This window comes from Vombatus ursinus, unplaced genomic scaffold (assembly GCF_900497805.2).
Source record: "Vombatus ursinus unplaced genomic scaffold, bare-nosed wombat genome assembly UNPS02014812.1, whole genome shotgun sequence".
Classification (NCBI taxonomy): domain Eukaryota; kingdom Metazoa; phylum Chordata; class Mammalia; order Diprotodontia; family Vombatidae; genus Vombatus; species Vombatus ursinus.
Window position 1 is genome coordinate 3,801,862 of NW_020954590.1, and position 24,665 is coordinate 3,826,526.

General features: G+C 37.0%; 2 protein-coding genes across 7 annotated transcripts in view; one reads left to right on the plus strand and one right to left on the minus strand.

Moving 5' to 3' along the window:
* The window catches only part of LOC114054169 (syntenin-1), a 36,078-nt gene extending 32,446 nt beyond the window's left edge, over positions 1–3,632 (plus strand). For all 3 annotated transcript variants that reach the window (XM_027877331.1, XM_027877328.1, XM_027877329.1), the window contains exons 7-9: positions 939–1,110; positions 1,816–1,907; positions 3,502–3,632. In XM_027877331.1, the coding sequence (XP_027733132.1) occupies positions 939–1,110; positions 1,816–1,907; positions 3,502–3,556 (319 nt within the window). In that variant the 3' untranslated portion in view covers positions 3,557–3,632. The remainder of the gene's footprint in view (positions 1–938; positions 1,111–1,815; positions 1,908–3,501) is intronic.
* Positions 3,633–9,937: 6,305 nt separating this feature from the next.
* LOC114054071 (protein FAN) overlaps positions 9,938–24,665 on the minus strand; it is a 66,574-nt gene continuing 51,846 nt past the window's right edge. For 3 of the 4 annotated variants that reach the window (XM_027877159.1, XM_027877157.1, XM_027877158.1), the window contains 9 exons: positions 24,323–24,381; positions 20,072–20,139; positions 18,665–18,732; positions 18,074–18,197; positions 17,585–17,668; positions 15,994–16,144; positions 13,033–13,135; positions 12,812–12,921; positions 9,938–10,696 (listed from right to left, as the gene is read on the minus strand). In XM_027877159.1, coding sequence (XP_027732960.1) covers positions 10,602–10,696; positions 12,812–12,921; positions 13,033–13,135; positions 15,994–16,144; positions 17,585–17,668; positions 18,074–18,197; positions 18,665–18,732; positions 20,072–20,139; positions 24,323–24,381 — 862 coding nt within the window. In that variant the 3' untranslated portion in view covers positions 9,938–10,601. Of the gene's footprint in view, positions 10,697–12,811; positions 12,922–13,032; positions 13,136–15,993; positions 16,145–17,584; positions 17,669–18,073; positions 18,198–18,664; positions 18,733–20,071; positions 20,140–24,322; positions 24,382–24,665 lie in introns of those variants that run through there. The other variant, XM_027877160.1, reaches the window with a different exon arrangement.

Consider the following 24,665-nt stretch of genomic DNA (forward strand, 5'->3'; position numbering starts at 1 on the left):
CTTTGATTGTAGACCATATATACCAAGATGTCTTTTTTGAGTGGATAAAGAGAAATTTTTACCCTTTAGCTGCTTCAAAAAGTAACAGAGGCTCCTTTGCCTTATTGCCACCATTATAGGTATATGCCTTACTTTTAAAAGGCTGGTTTGCTCATGTTTTAAAGTGCTGAGAGATTTTGTTGCTACAAAAACTTTTCTGAGGAGGTTGGAAGAGGGAAAGGAGCCAGGACATTAAAATTAACACTACTTTAAAATATTTTTGAGGAATATTCTCATCTCTGCTTAACAATTGTTTAGAAAAAATAAAGTTAGATACCTAGAGGCAGCTTGCTGACACAGCAAATGGTGGGCCTGGAGTCAGGAATATCTGAATTAAAATCTAAGACAACTTAGTAGGTATGACCCTGGCCAAGTTACTTGACTGCTGCCTGCCTGAGTTTCCTCAACTGTAAAATGGGAATAACAGCATCTGCTTCCCAGCGTTGTTGTGAGGATCAGATGAAATATTTAGCACAATGCCTGGCATAAAGTAGGCACTTAATGCTTCTTCTGCCTTACCCTTTTTTTTCCCCAAGAAGTACTGAAGTTCTAAAAAAAAGATCACTTTATTAAAAGTGTTCTTTCTGTTCAGAGCACATACTTCATGGGTTCTGAGAGAGAAAAGCATATTGGAAAAGCTTCTCTTAGATTTTCACACCTTTAGTTTCAAAAATCAATTACAGTGGTGTGCTTTTTAAATGTCTTTGTTAGAGCCAACATTCTTAGTGAAACTATCAAAACTAGCTGTTAAGTTGAACACATTTAAAATACTAGAAGTTGATGGTTCATTCTTTTTTAGATTTTTCAATGATAATTATTAGACAATGCTATAGACCAGAAATTTGTCTCAAGGTTAAATATATACTAATAAGATTTTTCCCCTGAAAATGTTTTCACAGACCATTTGAACGAACTATTACCATGCATAAGGATAGTACAGGACATGTTGGATTCATTTTTAAAAATGGAAAAATAACCTCTATAGTAAAAGACAGTTCTGCAGCAAGAAATGGTCTTCTTACTGAGCACAACATTTGTGAAATCAACGGTCAGAATGTAATTGGCCTGAAGGTAATGTGACATATGCCTTTTCTTTACTAGTTTTTATTTCAAAAAAATTTTTATGTTCTTCTGAATGAATAGCTTTTATTGGTTCTAGAGAACAGGCCAATGCTGGTAAAATTTTGTAGTTTAGATATCCTATTTTGGTTTTATTTGGTCAGAAGCCCTGTATCAGGAAATTGGTTTTATAATTTTTATTCTTCCTGTTAGATAGGAAATTGATATAAGCAATGATTGTTGAATGATTATTAACAGTTATTATTACTATTATTAATAGTTAACTTTGAAAAGCCAAGTTTAAATTTAGAAACTCTAAACTTCCAAGTCTTTGGTGTATGTTAGAATGTCTAAATGTCTCAGGGGCTTTGATGATAATAATCTTAATAGTTTGCAAATGCAAGCAAATTGTGATCTTACTGTTTTTTAAGAAATTAACTATCTTATGTGATTCTGTATAAATCAGTTTGCTAACAATCAAATGCACGGTGTCAGGTACTGTATTATCAACATTAATTCAGTTTAACAAACATTAAACACATACATGTAAGAGACCCTCTGCCAGGTACAAGGGATGGCGATGAAAATTGACATTGGAGCCTCAGATTTTTAAAGGACATGTCATTCCCATGAAGAGAAGGAAGAGAACTTTGTAGTCACTTGTGATTTCATTTCAGTTGAGCCTCAATTCAATTTCCTTTTGTGTTCTTTTAATAGGACTCTCAAGTTGCAGACATACTTTCAACATCTGGGACCGTAGTTACCATTACAATCATGCCTGCTTTCATCTTTGAACACATAATCAAAAGGCAAGTTCTTCATTCTTCAGCTGAAAAAAAAATTATGGTTCTTATAAAGGCAAACAATACATTATAATTTCATGTATTTTAAAGGTCAGAATTGATCAAATCTCGTATTATTCTCTTTAAGAAATCAATTAAGATGGGGTTACCTGTATAAGAATTTTGTTCTTGTTGCATTCTTTTCCCTCTTATTTGATCCTTCTCTTCATCCCAGTCCCCCATTAGAAAAAGATAGCCTGTTGCCCATATTATATATGCTGCTGAAGAGTTAAGCAATTAAAAGCTAGATTTGGGTTGAGGTTTGGCTTGGAGGGACAGGGAATGGAAATGCTGACTGCAGGAAAGGGCTGTCTTCTTTTTAGCCCTTGTGGACAACCATGTAGAAAAAAAGTGGAGCAAAGGAAGATGTTAAAAGGAAGCTTTACTTATTTCTGCTGCTCTTGGGCAGTGTGAAATGTACTCGTGCATCCTTGACTTAGTTGATGATAAGGAACATTGGCTCTGATGTAAGGCGTAGACCCTTAACTTCTTGTAACTTCAAAGATAAGTGAAATGCTGGAAGAGCTGAACTCTCCTGAAGAAACTGTATGGGGCCATGAGAAGGGGGGGAGTCAGTAGTGGGGAGATTATGTGGGATCAGAGCCCATTCAGCATCTCAAAAAACTAGCTTCAAAGCATTGGTTGTCCTGTTTTTCCCCTGACTGTTCTGTCTTTGTAATTTGTAACTCTTAATTTTGGGATCACTTTTTATTTAAAAAAAAAAATGATAGGTATGTCAGGAATATTAAAAACTTCTTTTGAAGACAAGTTCTATGAAAAAAGTACTTTAGAAAGTTTTACTAACTGCTGTCCTGGCAGCAGTTTTACTTTTGGTTGTTATTGGCCAAGATTGGACCTATTTTTTCCCCCTTTTATGTACAAACTAATTGGATCACTGAATAATTTAGGTCTTGTGGAAGAAAAAACCTTACATCGTTTTCAGGACTGTATTGAGTAGGGTCACATTTTTATTATATTTCTTGAAATTGCAAAGAAAAGTACTCAGTAACAGGCACGATTAGGAAATAAGAATAATCCAAGGCAGCTGCTGAGCCTGGAATTAGGAAACCCTGAGTTCAAATTGGGCTTCAGACACTTACTAGCTGTTGTGACCCTGGGTAAGTCACTTTTGCTAACAACTCCAATATCTTTGCCTAGAAAACCCCATGGGAGATATTGGTGTGCTGTGGTCCACAGGGTCACAAAGAGTCAGACGTGATTGAATAACAACAAAGATTAGTTCAGGCAGGCAGTTCTGTGTCTGATGTTACAGTTAAAGGTCCTTGAGGAAGTGAAAATCCAAGACTCTAAAAACCATTAACCAGGCAGATTTAGTATGTAATCCCAAGGATATGAGAGACAAATATAAATTTCTTAATAAATCATTTGCTAACTCTTTTCCACTGTAGGAAAGCTTGACCAAAGCTTGAGGCTTTAATTTCTTAGCTTCTACAGTAAAAAGATAGTCCCTACCTTTTGACTCAGTAGGTGTTAGGAATTAAATTAGAAGTTTTTTGGTGCTTTGAAATGTATATATAATATATAAATGTCACTCTTACAGGATGGCATCAAGTGTTATGAAAAATCTAATGGATCACGCTATCCCAGAAGTTTAAAATTCAAGCAGTTGTATCTTTCACATAATGGAAACTCTGCTGAACTTGGGCAGTTTACTCAGAATCTTCTGTATTAGACACATAAACCTTACTGGGAGCCAAGAAGCATATGCTGCATGAGAGCCTTTGTATTGTATTATGGCTGGGAATATTACTGTTTGACACAGTTTTGTGTTCAAGCTGTAAATTGTATTTGTAGCCTTATACTGGTTTTACAGATGTGAACCTTTCAAGAGTTTTGACATTCATGGTATCAAGTTTCCAGTAGTTAAACTACTCTTTCTATAAGCCATTATGGTTAAGATAACTGATACAGATTTTTTAAAATGTTATTACCTGTATTTTAGATATTCTAGAAAGTAATATTGTTCCTCTTTTCTTCTGGTGTAGTTTTGCTATTGTATCTTTAGAATAACTTTTCTGCTAGTTCCACTTTTGTTTACAAAAATGCAATTAAACAATCTTGGTTTCATTCCACATGAGCATTACAAATGGCAAAATGTAGAATTGCACAAAATTGTGATGATCTTACTTTAATAATGTATAATTAATGCTTCAATTGTCGCCTTAACCATGTTAAAGGAAAGTTCTGAAATAAAAATAAAATAAATTGATTAACTCTTAACATGCCCCGTTTACTGTCTTAAAAATCCATTATATATCTGTATAGTAATACTTGTGTCATTTCAGTTTTAATTGTGAAACAGTACTGTTTTGTCTTGTATTGGGCTATGTCTTAGGTGAATTAGTTCCTCTCTTTTATATACTTTTGCATTTGATAGTCACTTGATGGTATTATTGCAATGTAGTTAATCCTGGGTGACTAATTTCAGCTATAAAGAGCAATCCCAAATATTTTCATATTTTACTGGTTTTTACTAAGAAGTGAATTGATTTTTATACATTCTAATACAAACATTTCCTTTGTGACAATGAGTTATTAAACATCTTTTATAAAAAGATTTAAAACTTTAAAACTATTAAAAAAGTTTTTTATAAAAAAGTTACAAAAATCTTTTTTATATAAATTTTTTTCAACAGCAAGTCTTCTGGAAATCATTTATTTTCACTTTAATCTTTAAGTAGTGAGCAAAAAGTTCAGAATATTTGAGGGTAGGGAAAAGAATCTTGCTTCATTCATGCTTTCATATTAGATCCTCAGAATTACACACTGAAGCCACTTCTGAAGCTTAAGCTCCTTGAGAATTAATTACCAAGGAAACTTTACTGGGAAAGTCTTTAGTTGTTCTCCCCACCCTTAATAAATGAATGCATTTGTCTGAATTTAAGACAAGAATTTAGTTTTAATATAGCTTCTAAACTTCAGCATTTCCCTGCTCCCATTAAAAAAAAAAAAGGCCAGTTAGAATGTTTGTACTTTTAACCTTTTAATAGCAAATTTTTATAGACTCTAATAAGGCAGCATGATATTTCATGGTTTTCATTAGAAAGACACTGGACTTGGAACCAATTCAAACCCAGCTCTCCTAACTCCTCCTGCTACCTGTGGGAATAGAAAAGACAAAAACCTTTCCTCATCTGCATTGGAGACACTATTTGTACGGCCTGTCTCATAAGCCTTTTAGCAGGTAAGTGCTTTGCAAACTTTAAAACTTAATATTCAAACTACTTTGGAACTTAATATTGCCTATAGGAAGCTTTCTAATAGAAAAATCATTTTAATTGACTTGAACTTGTGGTACAGGTAATCAAATAACCATGAGATTGCTGCTCTCAGTTTTCTAGCAGTGTACCACGATTAATATATGTTTAACACTTTTAAGGTTTGCAAAGCACTTTGATCCTGAAAATGGCCCTGTAAGGTAGGCACTACTATTTCCATTTTACAGAAAAGGAAAGTTGAGAAGTTGTGTGACTCGCCGAGAGTTGCAAAGCTAACCTGAGGTTAGAAAATCCAGTGCTGTGTCTACTATAACATACAAAGTGCAAAAGTAAAATGACCAGAATTAAGAAAAGAGATTTCAGTTACAAAGCTATCAGAGGGCTGTTGTCCTTTTGAAGGTCCAAAAATTGAGATGACTAAGATTCTCAGAGTTGGAGAGGACCTCTAAGCCAACCCACACTTAACTGAGAATCCTTCCTACGACATCCCTGATTCTATCTTGGATTAAACTTTCTCAGTTTCTTCAGCCAAGCACAAAACCTTGCAAAGATACAATGGACTTTAACCATTGTCTTCCAGCTGTACTTCAGCTTTTCAATATCTTTCTTAAAATATGCCCAGAAGTTAACAATACTCCAGATGTGGTCTGAGTAGGATAGTGTTGAGAGAGTCTATTAAATTCCCTTGTTCAATGAGAAGAGAAATCATTGTTAAAGAGGGGACCTGCCTTTCCCTTCACCACCAGCAACACTTGACCAGGCACGAGTATGGCATCGTTCCTACTTTCAGCCAGCCTTCATGGCCATCCATCATTGGGACAAACAACTCCTAGCCCAGTCTCCAAAAGCCATCACTGAGGGAAGAAATCCTTGTGGAGAGGGGGCTCACCTTTTTCATCGCCATCAGCAACAACTGCTGATCAAACATCACTGACAGGTGCCCTGGACATGGCAGCATCTTTCAGACTAGGATTCTTGCTTCCCTAGCAGCTTTGCCATCATCATCTGGGGAAGCAACTCCTAGGGAGAAGGGACTGGCCATCCCCACCAGCCTCCAGACCTGGCCAAGTAAGCAATGGGGCACTATGAGGGAGAGACAGGAGGCAGGATGTACCCGGCAAGTCAAAACGTCATCACCACCTTAAGTAGTATCTCCCCTCCATCCCTAAGGGGGATACCTCTGAACCTTGGGAATAGCAATGCTTCCAGCCCAGTGCCTTCAGACATCACCTTGGGAAGCACCCCCTGCGGAGATGTAGCCTGGCGATTGTTCCTGCAGGCGACACAGCTGTAGCTACTAAGACCCAGAAAAGGAAGTTCTTGCCACCAAAGTCCTTGGCACTGTCAAAAGCTCAACATCAGAAACTGATAATTTTATCAGTCAAAAGGACATTAAAGAGGAGGAGGCATTAACATTGGCTTTGCTGCAGCAGCCTGAGGACCATGGGATTTTTCAGTTGGAACTCCCTCTTCTCCCCTCTTGCTCATTTCCTTTTACTCAGATGCCTTCTGCCTGCCACCTTCTCCTTCACCCTTGTCTCACATGATGAAGTGGCTTTACTTCTTACCAAGGCTAATTCCTGTACTTATTCAAGTAATCCATTACATCTTGTTTCCTCCAACAGACTGCTCCCTTTATCCCCATTTTCACTTATTTTCGATCCCTCCCTATGAGCTCATTCTCTACTGCCTATAAACATGCTTTGTTTCCTTTATCCTGAAAAAAAAAAAAACCACACTTGATCCATCCCTCCCAGCTATCATACTATAGTTCTGCCCTACATTGTAGCAACTCAAAAGGGCCATCTACAGTAGATGTTTCCACTTTCTCTCCTCTCTTATCCCCTTGTGATCTGGCTTTCAACCTGAAATTGGTTTTTATAAAATCGAAGATTTCCTTGCAGATGATTTCTTATCACTCTCTCCTTGATAGTTTTCTCTTAAGTTTTCAGGACACCACTCTATCATAGTTCTTTTCCTATTTATCTGATAGCTCCTGTCTCCTTTGCTGGATTCTCCTCCAGATCACATCCTCTGAGAACCATAGGTGTTCCATAGGGCTCTAACCTGGGCTCTCTTCTCTTCTCCTTTATGCTATTTCACTTGATCTTAGCTTCCATGCATTTAATTACCATCTCTATGTTGATGATTCTCAAATCTACCTTTCCTGCCCCAAACTCTCTGCTGACCTCCAATCTCACATCTCCAACTGCCTTTCAGATATCTTGAACTGGATGTCCAGTACACATCTTAGATTCAATACGTCCAAAACAGAATTCTTTCCCCCTAAACTCTTCCTTCCTCCCTTTTACCTTTCCTTTTAGTGTAGAGGGCAACACCAACCTACCAGTCCCCTCAGGCTCTCAATATAGGGGTTATCCTGGATTCCTCACTGTCTCTCGCCTCACAAATCCAATCTGTTGCCAAGGCCTATTGGTTTCAGCTTTGCAACATCTTTTGAATGTGCCCCCTTCTCTCCTCTAACAATACCACTATAGTGCAGACCCTCATAACTTCATGCCTGGACGACTGCAATTGTCTGCTTACATCAAGTCTGTCTCTACTCCAATCCCTCCTCCATTTTTAGCCACTAAAGTGATTTTCCTAAAATGCATGTCTGATCATATCACCTCCCCTTTTCTTCTTGCCCCCTCCCCCACCTTAAACTCCAGTGGCTTCATATTGCCTCCAGAAGCAAATACAAAATACTGTTTGGCATTCAAAGCTCTTCATAACCTACCTTCCCTCCTACCTTTCCAGTCTTCTTACATATTTCCTGCCATGTACTCTTTGATTCAAGTGACACTGGCCTCTTTGCTGTTCCACCAACAAGACACTTCATCTTGGCTCCTCTGGCTGCCCCCATGCCTGGAACTCTCTCCTCTGCTCCAACTACTGACCTCCCTGGCTTCCTTTAAATTCCAACTAAAATCCTACCTTCAACAGGAAGCCTTCCCCAACCCCTCCTAGTTCCAGTACCTTCTGTTATCTCCTGTTTAACCTGTATATAGCTTGTTTTGTACATTCACATTAAACTCCTTTTTTTCCTCACTGGAATTCTCAATTTTATATCTGATGGATTTCTAGCCCTCCTGGGATGACTTCCTTTATATAATTTTAGGGATGTTATGACATAATAGCAAACATTTATACAGTACTTTCAAGGCTTGCAAAGCATTTCACATATACTATATTATTTATTACAACTGAATAGATGCTATTATTATCTCCATTTTATAGAGGAAAAAAGTGTTTTTGAGAAAGATTAAGTGACTTAGCCAGTGTCACGTGGCTGCTGAGCATCTGAAGCAGGGTTTGAGCTCAGGTGTTCCTGATTCCAAGTCTATCCACTCCTGATTCCAACTCTATCTAGCTTCCTTCACTAACCACAATCAGAGGTCACTTAATCCAATCTTCTCATTTTTAGAGGCGCAGAACTTGCTCAAAAAGGTTTAGGATTTGTCCAAAGTTACTATCTACCTTTATTCTGAACCTTTTGGAGTCTTGCTTTTCTAAAATCTAAGACACATGTCAGACAGTATCTGACTTTACTTTCTCTCTTTTAATTTCTATGATGGGTATGGTTATTTCTTCTACTCTTAAGGTTTCCATCATTTGTACTTCTATGGCCAACATTTCCTTAACTACAGTATTGAGCAAGAAGGAGCTTAATGGTCTCTATTCCCACCCTCCCTCCAACTTCATTTTGCTGTTGAGGAAACCATGTGAATCTGGATATTACAATGCTGTTCACTGAAGTTTATTAGATTCTTTTACTCTCTGCCTTCCAACTAGACTGATAGGATTGCTATCTTCTCAGTAGGCCTAGACAGGAAATGCTTGTGGATGGACAGCATGTGCTACCAGTCCCTCCTACACCTTTCTTGGACACCTGCAAGCCCTGGCTATGACCAGAGAAAAACAACAGAGAGGAGATAAGGTGAAGGTAGATGGGAAAGAGAAAGGATAATGACCCAGCTTAGGAAATGAGGGATTACATGATAGCCTGCCTAATATACTTAATTGCCCAAGTGAGTATTATCCTTCAACAGGAGGCTAAATGTCACAGGATTACAGATGTAAAGTAGGAAGTCATCTATCCCAATGATACTGCAATCACTCAAAACACTGGATTTCCATTTAGTGACTCTATATATGCCACACTAGAAAACCAGTCAATGTTCCCACATTGTTTCTGACCAAAACCAGCACAATTAAGTTTCCTACCTACCTTATTTTTAGACATGACATTAAATGAACTTTTGTTGCTCTAGAAAATTACTTGCTTGTTGTTTCAGTCATGTCTGACTCTTCATGACCCGATTTGGGGTTTTCTCAGCACACACTGAAGTTGGTCTGCCATTTCCTGCTCCAATTCATTTTACAGATGAGGAAACTGAGGCAAACAGGGTTAAGTGACTTGCCCAGGGTCATACCACTAGTAAGTATCCGAGGCTGATTTTGAAGTTGGATCTTCGTGACTCAAGGCTGGTCCTCTATCCATTGAGTCACCTAACTGCCCCCCCAGAAAATTATATACCCCCTGAAAGGATAGCTTACCACCACTGAGAATATTTGTAAAAGGGCAGGAAGTGTGGGCCCCAAAGAATGTTCCTAAAGTGTTTTATGCAGCAGTAGTGTTGGAATAAAAATATAGCCTTCTGTGTTTACAAGTCAATCAAACTCCATATAAAAGTCTTTCCATCAAGTTTAAATTTGTCTGCTAAATGACTGCAAATAGAAGGTTCATTCTTTACAGAAAAATAACTTTAATGTCATCATAGAAAAGATAAGACAAGCATTTAAGTTGAGATGACAGGCATGATGAAAATACAAACCATTCCTATAAATAGTAAATTTACTGCATTTTAATTAAGATTATGTTTATGTATCTCCAGGTTCTTACTTAAGAGTCTGGGTATAGCATACTTACACGGAAGAGCCACTCCTTTAAAACAAAAGTAGCAATGCTGGCAGGGTAAGGGGACTCCGATGTAGCAGAAAAGAGAACACGTATTTCACAGAAAACTTCAAAATGGGTAATGTTTCCTGGGCACAGTGCCCTAAACCATGTTGTCTCACAGCTACCGTCCTTGCCAGCTTTAAAGGCTAATGCTCACCGGACCTTTGGACCGTTGAGAAGATTATCATTCTTCCCTATAGTGATTGTAACTTTTGCTCCCTAATAATACCATGTAAGTTAAATTGTGGCCTTTATCCACCTTAAAAGATGGTAATTAATGGCTTTTAATGAAGTCACCATGATTTAGAAAGTTATTTTAAAACTATATAAACTTTCTATTTGGTCGAACTTCCAACTGCTATCATTGCACATTCACCAGTCTGTTTAAAAAGTTTGTTTTAAAAATACATTAGCTCTGAAGGGAGTTCAGTTTGAAATTCAAATGGAGAAAAGGCACTTTTAATATTGCAGCTTCCAAAACATGATTTGTCTGTCTTCCCCTCCTGTAATAATGCTGCTGCACTGTTCATTCATCCATATACTTGTCACAGCACCTGGGAGGAGAAGGAAACCATTTTGTCTTTTCATCATATGGAAAAGTTAATTCCTAAAATGCTAGGGAAATTGTGTTCATCTCAGGTACAGTACATAAAATTCACTGCTTGTTTCATATGATTCACACTGGACCTCATCCAATAGGTAAATTCTTTATACAGATTTTAAAAATTGAACATCTTTCACTCTAAAACAGTTTTCAGTTTTTAGAGTTGAAAGAAATAATGAGAAATTTTCTTCTACCCCTTTTCCATAGTTTTAAAAAAAAAAGTGTGACAACCACAAGCATGCATATATATCTCTCTCTCAAAACGTGATACACACTGACTTTGAAGCTCGAGGCCAGTCCCTTCAACTCTGGTTGCTCCAGGCAACTCTAAAACTCAGTTACAGAAAAGGTGTTGATCTGCAGTGGTGGAAGGAGTTTCCTTAGCTAGGAGTCCCACAAGTCCATCTCCCCCCAACACAATCAGCCTAAATGCTGATTGGGCACCCATATCTTCTGATATGTACCTCATGCTTCTCTCCAAAGAATATTAAAGAAATGTAGTTCATAGTCAGGTTCCTGTATGCATTTTGGAACAACATGGAAAGGAAAACAAGGTTTTCTTTACTTTCCTATAATTTTTCCTTCCATCATCATATAGTCATAAAGAGACTTAAAAAAAAAAGCTTTAAAGAAGTGTCTTTTGGAATTTTTACTACAAGTCTGATGTCATATTTCTTTCATTTTCTATAACATAATTAATTGTAGGGGCTCTTTATACAATCTGACACTGACAACATATAAAGCGTGTATGGATTATTAAAAAGTATAGATTTAGAACATTTCCTCTGGGCTAGTCTGCTATTCTACATGGCTAAATGGGGGAAGGGAGGAGGAAGAAAATCTCTTTCTCCCCCACCCACCTGCCCTCTATAAAGCAGAGCCTTACTGTGAAAACAGGGCAAAATTGTCTAACTTTTGCCCAGCCAATGAAGTAGTTCCCTTTAATTCCTTCAGAGAAAAGTGTTTACACATCATAAAATAATCAAAACATAGAGGCATTTTTGTTGCTAGTTTTACCTTGTGATTAATTCTAGTGGGGGTGGGATGCTGATTAAAGGTCAACTCTTTTCTATTCTCTTTAACAGTTGGTATGGAATGATAATAATAATAACAACGGCTAGCAATTTTATAGTGCTTTCAGGTTTGCAAAGTGCTTTATGAATATTATTCCATTTTATCATCACAACAGTCCTACGAAGTAGGTGCTGCCAGTATCTTCATTTTACAGAGGCAAACAGAAGTTAAGTGAATTGCCCAGGGTCACACATCTACTAAGTGTCTGAGGCCAGATGTGAAGTCAGGTCGTCCTGATTCCAGGCCCAGCACTCTATATCCAATATGCCACTTACTTGTCTTATCAACTCCCTCCCTTGACTCCTTCCCCCCCACCCCCCCAGAATATAAACACAAGCCATTTAACTATAAGAACAGTATCCCTTGATAAGACAATAACACCTTTCTCTATTTGAGTTATAAGGAACAACACTGATTGGCTAGGCAAACAAACTAGCCAGGCCCCTGGGGGCTTTAAATAAGTCCTTTGGGGAATTTCAAGATTCAAAAGATTCCAAGATTCATTCATTGTTCATGGGAAACACACACTAGTAAGGGCTTGTGAGCTGTGATATAATGAGTGCATATCCACAGGTTTAGCCCTAGAGCCCAAGAACAACAGCTGTCCTCTACAGAGGTAGGCCACAGGTAGGGCTACACTCGGATTAGATTTACCCACTTTCAAAATGGGAGTTAGTTCAGTGGGAATATTTATAACATGACATTTCATTTTTTTTTTTCCTTAGGCAATTGGGGTTAAGTGACTTGCCCAGGGTCACACAGCTAGTAAATGTCATGTTTCTGAAGCCGGATTTGAACTCAGGTCCTCCTGACTCCAAGGCCGGAGCTTATCTACTGCACCACCTAGCTGCCCCGACATTTCAAATGATCATGAAAAACAAAATGGGTTTTTCACTCCTGCCTGAAGAATACATATTCATTTTCTTGAGGTAGGGTAAAATCTAAGTATTTCATGAGGACAAATACATAGAAGATTACAAACAGGATTTACCTGTGTGGCCCTGGATTCTTTCACTAACTCTTGCTTCAATAAGGTCCCAAACTAGCAATTCACCAGACTGACTTCCAGCTAATACACAATTTCCATCCCAAAGGAAGCACCTGCAAAAGTTAATTGAAAACAATTAATTGTAAGGTAAGGAATAAACACAGTAATTCCAAATTAAAAGTCTAACAATATAGCTTCATCAGAAGGATCTCAAAGAAACATACCTCTGTGGATGCTCTGAAGTCATAGATGAGATGAGCATTCCTGTCTGTACATCAATTACCTTAAGACAACCATCTTCTCCCGTGCTGAGAACATGGCGACTATCTAAAGTGACATTTTTTAGGAGGCAACATTGTTACAGGTTTAAAAAAAAATCCATTTTAAGTTATTCTAAGAAATTTAACTGCTAAATCCAACTGCTTTTTCCCTACACTCGAGAACATGGACTGCTTTTTATCTCCTTTGAAATTTAATCTTCCCTTGGAGGATTCTTTGGATTCCTAAGTCTCCTTTCTTCTTCCAGAATTCTAATTATGGGCAGGAAAGCTTAGACTTTTATCTTCAGTTCTCTATCTACTTCAGAGAACTAATCTAATCTCATGGCTTCAGCTACTATTTATGCATTAATGACTGTTAATTCATTACCTCAGGTCCTGCCTTCTTGCCCTAGTTCCAGTTTCATCATTACAACTGCTTATGACATTTCCACTTAGAATAACTCAGTGTGTCTAAGACTGAACTCATCTCCCCGAAAAGCTGATTTCCCTTCCCAGTTTCTCAGTTTTGGTCAATGGCATTACCATTCTCTTGAAATTAACTTTGATTCCTTCTCTTTCATCAGCTCCATACAGTCAAACACCAAGTCCTCTGTGTTAAAATGTTACCTATGTCTGTTCTTTCTATGTTCCCATTACCAACCACATCTCACATATTAATCACTGCAATACTCTGCTGACTCTGCTGGCTGCCTCTAGGTTCTCCATAATCCAGTGCACCCTGCATAATGCTTTCAGACTAAAATATTACATTTCCTCTGCACAAAACCCTTCCACAGTTGCCCTTTCTCTTCCACATCTAAATCTTTTTGCCCAACTTTTGGAAGCCCTTCAGAATACGGTCCTACCCTATTTCCTCACTGTTTATCAATACTGCAGTCTCTCCTTTAGTTCAAATGGATTCCTGGCTGGCCTATAAACAATGTCACACTTGTGGCCTCTTCCCTGCCTATTCATCAATCAACCAACCAAATTAACAAGCATTTATTAAGTACCTACTATGAAGCAAGCACTGTGTTAGTTTCTGGGAATGGAAAGACAAACATGATATTGTACCTAGCCTCATAGAGTTTACATTCTACTGCAGGAAATGGCATGTGCATATCTAAAGCATATACAAACTAAATATAGTAATTTCCTAAAGAAGCAGGGCAAGGCTAGGGGAAGTGGGGGTGGGGAAGTGAGAGATGAGATAATAATAGTTGGGAGGTAGGGAATTAGGAAAGGACTCACGTAGGAGGTGGTGTTTGAGCTAAGCTCTGAAGGAAACAAAGCATTCCAAGGGGCACAGGTGAGAGAAAGCGCCTTCTATGTAAGGGGTACAGTATGAAAAGGCAGGAAGATGGGAGAGAAAATGTTTTGTGTGAGAAACATGTTTGTCTAGGCCAAAGACTATGGGATGTAAAGTATCATACAGCACTGTAGGAAGGAGCCATGTTTTAAAGGGCTTTGGATGCCAAATGGAGGAGTTTGTGTTTGATACTTGAAGTAATGGGGAACCAAAGGAATTTAACGAACAGGGGAATGACATGATCAGATCTGTGTTTTAGGAATATCACTTTGGCAGCTGCCTGGAAAATGGATTAGAGACGGGAGAGACTTGAGGCAGGGAGACTAACTGGGAGATCTGCATTAGTTGAGACGAGACATGGTGAAGGTCTGAACTATGGTAATGACCATGCAAGTGGATGGAAGGATAAAGATGTGAGAGATGTTGTGGAGATGTAATTGACAAGACTTGGCATATATGAGATAAATAAAAATACAGAGGAGCTGAGAATGACTTCTGGATTGTAAAACTGGCTGACTGGAAGGAAGGTGGTGCTCTTGGCAGAAACAGGGAAATCAGAAAGAGGGATTGGTTTTGGGTAAAAGATAAATTTTGAACTGGATATAGAGAGGTTGAGAAGTATATGAAACACTAAGTCTGAAATGGCTATCAGGTAGTGAATGATGTGAATCTGGTGCTTGGAAGAAAGAATATGGTTGGCTAGCTCAATCTAGAGATAACATACAAACTTGTGAGATCATGAAATCTGAGAGAAAGTATGTAGAGAGAAGCCCTGTGCTATGACATGGATTGTTTTTTCTCTCTAGATATCCAATTTTCTAAATGAAATGTTCCCTAACCATTCATTGATATTCCTCTCCTGTAAACTCCCATGACCTCTGTATGGCAATATACATTATAAACTGTCTTGTACTGTTCATTAATTACCTATGATATATTGGTCCTCTCTTCCTAACTAGATTCTAAGTTCCTCAGAAGTCAGGAATCCTGTTCCAGACACATACTAGCTATGTGACCCTAGACAAGTCAATTAACCGTTATTATTTCCCCAACTATACGATGGGTATATGAGAATATAGTCAGAGGATTGTTGTTAGGATCAACTAAGATAACATATGTAAAGTACTCAGCAAACTTTAAGAACTTTATAAATGTAAGCTATTATTATTAACTTTATCTATATTCATCCTAGCACTTAGTATATCTGTTGGAAGAATTTTCTCTCAAGCTTGGTAAGGATAGGAAGCTAAACACAAGTACATAAAAAACAGTACTTAGTCTTAAAGACCAAAAAAACCCCAAATTTACTAAGCTTCTTACTATATGTGGTAAGGTAAGACACTAGGCAGCCAATGAAGGACTGCAAAAGGAAAAAATGCTGAGGTGACCATTGAGTATGGGTTCATACATAACTTGCAAAGTAGTCTTTGAGCAATGTGAAAAGTGAGGGCACAGTATATCTGACACTGCCTCCCACATGGACTACTATCTAATCTTATTTTGGTCTAAAAGTAAGTAGGGTGTGTGATATATCAGGGGCCAGTGGGGTGGGAGACAGGGGGCAAGGGGACTCCAATCTGTATGATGGCATCCAAAGAACGAAAAAAGATACATACCAGGACTAAAAGCAGCATTATATACAGTTCCTGAGTGACATGATATTTGATGTAACATAGTGGCAGTAGTAAGGTCCCAAATATTAACAATGCCTTCTTTGGTACCCGACACTAGGAGCGTACTTGCAGAATTTAAACTGATTGTATCTACCTAGGAAAGAAAGTATAATGATGAGCATCTCAGATAGAAACAAATAGGCATAACTACATTTCACTATGGAGCTGATTTAAAGATTTAGTTCTAATGTTAGTCACTCAACTTTGTACTACTGTCCACATTTTTTTTCCTCTTGGTGTGGTTAGTACAGATGTTTCCTAAGATAATCCTCTCAAGGAAATAATTATTTTTATTTCTTGAAAATTAGAGATTAAGTTCTTTGTATGCTGCCAAAGAGGAAGTGTTGCTGGGATAAATATGCTATTTTCTTGAAAACAAACTTGAACTCATGTTATTCTCAGAAAAATAAATCTGTAAGAGAAAAAACCATAGCAGTTGCCAAACTGTTTGAAATATGACTAACTCCTGATAGAGATGGGTTACACAAAATACCTCTCACTGGACAGAATAGGGGAAGTTAATAGGCAAGGAAATTGGTTTATAAACTTTTAACAACTTTAATCATTTATGGTATATACCATTCAGTATACATTTGTTGACTAAAAAAAAAAAACCCAACACAAGTAGATGTAAATATACATCAACATACATATATACACACACATATATACATACATATACACACACATTTTATATACATACATGCGCACGCACACACACACGCGCGCGCACACACACACACACACTTTACATATATTTATAATAGAGATATAGTCAAAGGAATACCAGTTTAGAAATTAGGAGATTTGGGTTCTTGTGCTGGTTTCCCCCCAACCCTTCCCCTACACAGGCAGAAACACACACATACAGTAGCATGTCAATGGGCAAGTAAAATTAATGGTAAGTCTTAATTTCCTCAGAGGCAGCTACGTGGTACAGTGGATAGAACATCAAGCCTGGAGTTAAGAAGACCTGAGTTCAAATCTAGCCTCAGACACTTACTAGCGATGTGACCCTAGACAAGTCAACCTTGTTTGCCTCAGTTTCCTCATCTGTAAAATGAGCTGGAGAAGGAAATGGCAAACCCCTCCAGTATCTTTGCCAAGAAAATCTCAAATGGGGTCACAAAGAGTTGGACGTGACTGAAACAACTCGGTTTCCTCATCTGTAAAATTAGAGAGGTGGATGACATGATCCCTGTAGTCTCTTCGAGCTCTAACATTCTATAGGATATCAAAGGCAGGTAAAACATTTGTTCTCTGAATAGTTTGTTAAAGTGTCCAAAAGCTCTATGCTGACTCAAGAATCCACACCTTAAATTTCTCCTCTATCTTCTGTTGCATGGATGATAGAAAGCAGTGAAATATGCAAAAAGTATGCAAAGCAAAAGAGAGACAAAGAAGTCATGGATTAGGGATATTTTTAAAAGGCAGATAACTGTCACCTGAAACAGCACAAAATCAGAATTTTTAAAATGTGTGTGTGGGTGGAGGGGGAGGCTACTGTATTAATTTCATTCTTGTCCGTACTCACACTGACATCATGTTCCAACTCAGCCAGCAGTTCAAAGTGATGTTTTTTGGTCCCCGTCATCTCCAAAGGAACACAGGACCATACCTAGGATATAAGCGTATTTTTAAGTATTCACTAACAGCATTTTTATTGTTTCTACTTCCAGCTGGACTAGATGATCTCTGAGGTCTATCTAGCTTTAAAAGCATATGCATTCCACAACTTAAGGCTGGTGCTAGCTATCTTAATTAAATACAGAAAGCATGGTACTTTTTTATGGTTGCATACTATAAGAAACCCAAGGAGGCAATATCGTATTAGATGTAGCGAAACATCACTGAATAGCTGGTTTAAAAAAAAAAAAGCCAACAGCAAGTACACATTTAAGAAATACATTTAAGAAATATTAAGATGACAATCGGTAGTATAATAGAATAATTGGCATTATTCATAATATTCCAAGAGTTTTCATGTATATATACACACACACAGAGGCATGTATTTACCAACCTTTACTGTAGAGTCCCAAGATGCAGAATAGAGCCTGTTGTTATGCCAAGAGATTTTACTAACAGCATCATCATGTCCCATTAGTGTGTCGTGCCGTCTTCCAAATGCTATGGAATAAAAATAGCTTAAGAGAAAAGATAATGAGTGTTATTAAAATATCATTTCAGACTGATTTCATGGCTCTTTTAAATACATACTCAAGAAACATCACATTGTTAAATTTTGAATCTACTAAGTGGTTTACACAGCTGACTCTAGTTATAGACCATTTACTCCTGACCTGATAGACCTTTAAAATATGAATTAAAAATATAAAGATTAAGTAGCTATTTCATTTGGGCTCAAGCTTCAGTGTAACTCGACAGTATTTAGATTTAATTTGTGTATTGCTTACTTTTTTTCTAATATTATCTCACAGTGTTTTTCTAATTATGTCCTATTTGTACATTTTTAAAAAGAAGACCACAATGTTATTTTTCTAAAATGAGGGAGGAAATAGTCTCCTAAATTCCAATCTGCATCCAAGTCCCCATGATATTTTCAGCACAATTGGCAATATCATGTATGAAAACAAAATGCAATGATACTCACACATTATTATCCCATGAAGAACTTATGACAGTGTTATCTCCTGGTAAAACTAAACAAGATGATAAAGCCTGAAATTTATTTAAAAAAAAAAAGTTTTCACTTTGGTGATTTACAGATTATTCATAATGCTTTAAAACACGAAGGTGTAATCTCATAATGACATTTTGTTTCTTTTTCTTTTTGGAAAAAAAAAAAAGACTACCCATATTCTGTGTTCCACATTATTTACAGTACTTAACTATTAATTATCCTTCAAATACCTATCTTCTTTATCAGCTAATCCCACTTCTCTTTATTGCCCTATTTTGACCTCCACCCCTCCCCTTCTCTAGCACATCAGAACCTACTTTATGGAGAAGCTATTTAGTCTAACCATTTAAGAAAAAGGATGTACAAATTACTAGAGCTCTAATTGGGAAGCTATTTCATTAAAAACCAGCCTAGGACAGTTGTGCAGCTAAAAGAATCACATAACTGAGGATGCCCTGCCTCTCTGCCTGACTGTTCAAAGAGCTTCCTTAGATGATACAGGAATTAACAACTCCAAAATTTCTGATGAGAGAGAACTACTCAGCCTTATCCTCACTGCCACCACCTCCTAAGATTCTTTTACCATCTGTCCTAGCTCTACATCCCACAATCCCTCAGCACTACCATCTTAACTATGCATGTAACATATGGATCTCTGGGTCTTCCCATTTATCCTATTGTGATGACTTTATTCTGGGCCCTGCCATCTGCCCTACAGCTGAACTTTGTTTTTACGAGTTGTCTCCCCCAATTAGAATGTAAGTTCCTTAAGAACAAGTACTTTCTAGCTTTTTCTACATATACTCTCAAAATATGGTCCAGTGCATGGCACACAGTACATACTTAATTGTTGCTTTTCATTCATTCATTCATTCATTCATTCATTCATTCATTCATTCATTCACTCACTCACTTCTAGGTTAAATACAATAGTATTAGATAGAAAAAAAAAATGAAGGAACTTCAAAATGGACTAATTTAATAACCTAGACCAACACACAAAATGAATTTCTGTTGGGACAAATGAAAGAGAAATTAAATCTAGTATCAAATCACTATAGATGATCAAATTACTAACTGTACACTGATGTCCATCAAAACTCAATTAGAAAGAAAACTTAAAAAAAACACATGAAACTTAAAATTAACTCATTGGGCCAGCTAGGTAGCACAGTGGATAGAGCACCTGTCCTGGAATCAAGAAGATCCAAGTTCAAATCCGGCTACAGACACTTGACATTTTGTGACTGTGGGCAAGTCATTTAAGCCCACTGCCTAGCCGAACCCCCCTCCCCCCAAAACAAAAACAACAAAAAAAACCCAAAACAAAAACCAACAAACAAACAAAAAAAACCACACACAAAAAAATTAACTCACCATATTTGAAAATGATATACTTCTTTGGAGTGTTCTGGATTCTTTTGAAAACATCTTCAAAGTAGAATCTAATGCAATTATTGAAAACGGAAACATCAGAAAAAGAGGTTTTTTTTTTAATTAAATTAAATTTTTTTGAAATTATTTGCAAAAACAATTAACATTTATTTTAAAAAAAAATTTGAGTTTCATTGGGTATGGAAATCTATTTTACCCTACAGGGAAATAGCAAGGAAGGGGATAAGAGAGCAGGGGAATGATAGAAGGGAGGGCAGATTGGGGAAGGGGGTAATCAGAAGTAAACACTTCTGAGGAGGGACAGGGTCAAAAGAGAGAATAGAATAAATGGGGGGGGGGATAGGATGAAGGGAAATATAGTTAGTTTTTCACATCATAATTACTATGGAAGTGTTTTGCATGACTAACCTGTATCAAGTTGCTTATCTTCTCAATGAGGGTGGGTGGGTGGGAGGAATGGAGAAAATTTGGAACCCAAAGTTTTAAAAACAAATGTTAAAAATTGTTTTCCCCCTCCCTCCCCATTGAGAAAGCAAGCAATTTGATATAGGTTATACATGTACAGGCATGCAAAACATGTTTCCATATTAGTCATGTTGTGAAAGAAAACACAGACCAAAAAAAACAAAGTAAAGAAAAAGTGTGCTTCAATTTATATTCAGACTCCATCAGTTCTGAGAAAGAACTTTATATCAATTAAAGCTACATAATAATGGAATGGGCTAAGGTTTCTGTCCACTAAAATGTTTGTTCGAACAGAAGCAGAGTGACTATCATAGATGTTGCAGGGGATTCTTGTACTAGGTAGGAGGGTGGCCTAAATCAGTGCTTCTTAAACCCTGTAGGTTGCGACCTACAGTTTAAGAAGGGCTGAAGGAGTTGCAAATGGAAAAAGTTTAAAAAGCCCTGGCCTAAATGACAACTGAGGTCTTCACCAACTCTACAATTCTATGATTTATCATTCTATGCCAAAGAAAAGCATTTACAGAACCAAACTGAAATATTCTATTATTTTTCTCACATTTCAACATGATCAAATTAAAAATCTGAAAACAAATCTAACACAAGTGAGTTTAAAGGCAGAAAGTGAACTTTTAAAATATGTTTAACTTATACTGTGTTAAAATATGCCACCTAAAATATAAAAAAAAACCCTTGAAAAATAGTTTAATAATATTTGTGGACCTTACAATTATGCTTTGACAATCATGGGAAAGGAACCCCAATTAATGGTACCACTAATTTCCTGAAGGAGAATAATTCAGAGGCACATTATTCTAGCTTCTATCTTATTTGCTTATCACAAACTTTGAAATGTTCCTCAAATCAATTAAAATCATTTTTTTAAACTACCATCTCTCTAAACCTTTTAGCACATGCAGTATTTGAGACTTATACAAAAACTTTAATGTCAAAACATGCAACATAAAAGTTGTGAGAAAATGGTAGCCTTAACTTTGTATTTTGTTTTGTATGTTACAACTTAAATGGAACTATAAAGAAAATAACCATATTGAAGTTCTTTGAAAGCATTTACATATTTTGTATAATGTAGGTAGTTCTCTGACACTAACGTAAGAAAAAAAAAAACAAAATAAAATAAAATGCACTAAAAACACACCGACAATGAATTCTTTCCATGAAGTTCTTGTCAGTCTTTTATTTATGTCCTACCTTGGATGCCTCATTATGGCCCAGAGGGTACTCCAGTGGAACACAAGGGCCTACCATGCTTCAAAGATTGGTCTGGCAATGGACCCCAAAGCTGCTATCTACAGAGAACTGTACTGACCTTCAGAGAAGCTCAGCACCAATGCTGGCAACAGGCTGAGAAATTTTTATTCACAGGAACTCTCAAAAGCTGTATGCTTAAAAAGCAGCTGCAAACTGTTTTGGTGGAGGGAGTATCCATCCACATCAATGAAATTATAGATCATGAAGATACTGAAGAAAATGGAAACCCTTACTGTGCTTCACAACCACTTTGGGGTGGCTGAGAGTTAAGGAAATGGACTATAAATCCTCCACCACTGGGTCTAGATCCCATTTAAGAGGTACTCCAACCATGCTTTCAACATGGTTTACTTTTAGAATTCAAACCACAATCCTTTAGTCCTTTTCAGGAATATGCCATGTTATATTTATTAGTTAATGAAATATAACAAAGTAAACTTGAGAGGTACTAGGGCAAATGAAACTGTAATTTTCTTTTTATAATTATCTACTTAGAAGATAATTTTCTTAGGATCAAAAATTTCTACTATGTAATAGAGGTGATAAAGCCAAAGATGAATACAGGAGTTAACCTCATATGTGATTTTTCCTGGGCTTTCCCCTGTGGCAAGATTATCTATCAGGGTCCCCCACTATGTGGGCCTGGCCAGCTTTTCTTCATGTCCTGTACCGCACAGGCTAAGCTAATTTAAAGGGCACTGAAAACGTCCTTGAGACTTCTTGCTCCCTGAGGCTTCTGATGAAAATTCCAGCAGTATACCAACACTAGCACAGGATGGCTATGTCCTCACTAAATATCCTGTTGCTGTCATGACTAAGTAAACCTTTTTTTGCTCATTGTTTAGATGGACAAGTATTTTATTTTTGTTTCAGTCTTGAATCTGAGCTACCAGACAGACTCATGACCAACCCTGGACTATTACCTCCCCATACTCAAACACATTCAACAATGAAGATAATAATAGAATAATAGAATGTTTAGACTTTATGCATATCAGTAACATGGATTTTTTAAAAGAAATGAGCAAGTAGTACAAATAAAAATTTCAAATTTTTGTATATCTTACTGACAAATCGAGAAGCATAATAATACTTGGTTAAACTTTAAGATTCAAGAGCTTGGAGCAAGGAATGTCAAGATTTATAAGATCATACAAAGATTAAAGAAGGAGCTTACACCAACTGTGTCAGACTAGCCCAGCTAAGGATACAAAGCCCTATTTAAAGATGCCTTTAACAGTGTAAAGACTGGGGTTATAGCAAGACACAAATGAATGAACATCCTGGCAAAAGATCATTGCTTCGTTCTCTCATAAGAACAGCCTTTGTATAACTTGGGAGACTAAAGGAGCCTAGTGAAGAATGAGAGTGTTAACTTCCTTTGACTGGCTTTATAATCATGTCTGTCCTCTGTGGGAATTTGCTTTTGAATTGCTTAAGTAGGCATTTTTGTGTACATAAAAGGGATGAAAAATTATGAATGATAAAATATTGTGCTAAAAAAGTATCTACCAGCAGTATAGTGGCTTACTTGATAGTGTTTGGTAGAAAAGTACAAGTTTCTGGATTAATGGAATAGAAATAAAGCTTAACAGGATAGTGAACCAAAGAATAGGTTGCTTAATTAAAAATATCCTTTCTAAAATTAACTTTCCAGAAATCTAAAAAGGGAACAGATAAAATACTAAAAATCAAGTAAGATACCAGGGAAAACAGAGATATTCACATTTACATATTTTCTTGCTTCAGTCCATCCTAGAGATGGTAAACTATATAATCAATTTTTTAAAAAAATGTACCTGTCAACTAGCTATTTTGTAGTATTTCAGAAATCTTGTTAAGGTGTAACAGTATGAATGATAATGGTGATATATGGACAGCAATCTCTTTAGACAATTTCCCTCCTTTCCTTTTTGTCAGAATTGTTTCTTTGTGTCTTCAGAATTTCATTCCTAAAAGCCTTCCATTCCTCCTGGGTTGACTCTGATTTTGGTAGAGAGGGAATACTCCAGAAGATGTCCCAATAAATTAAGAAATTAAAAAGGACAAATGAAAAGGCATTAATTCTGGGATTAGAAAAGCTGGATTCAAATCTCACGTTGCATGCTTATTCCCTGGGTGATTGTGGGCAATTAATTTTCTCTGGGTCTCAGCAGCCTGTACAGACGGCCTCTGAGGTCCCTTCTGCTTCTAGATCCATGAGCATCTAATTTTCAAGCTAACTCTTTCTACATTGTAAATTGCCCAAAGAAATTTTAAAAAAGAAAAAAAAGGAGAAATCTAAGTTAAATCAGAAAAACAAAGAATACGTAGGAATTTCTACTTATCAGCTGAACTCACGGCTATGGCAAAACAGTACAGAATATAGTCCTCTGAGACTTATATTCTCTGCTCTCTGGTTTCTTCCCCGTGTAAAGGAGTCTGAGTTGGGAAAACTGAATTTCAGGTTTAGACATGTTGTTGGGATTCACCTCTCAGTTTTTACATCACGAGACGAACCTTGAGATGTTGTGAAGACTGAAGACCCGTTAAAAGAGACTGCTATTCCAGTAATTGCCCTGTTTAAAAACAATTTTACAGATCAGTTATTATCCATATTTGTAAGGGATTTACTCTGTCCTTCAAGTCCTGCTACCCTATTTCTTCTTATGCCTCCCTACCTTTACTCTCCCTTTCTGGGTTCCCAACTCTTCTGTCCTAAGCAAATTTACTAATCGTTGCTCAATTATCCTATGTCAGGATAATTTACATCCTTTTGCTCTACAAATATTCTAAGGCTAGGAAACATTTCTCTTCAAGTCACCAAGCCGGCTTCCTTCAAACAATCATTCACACAATTCTA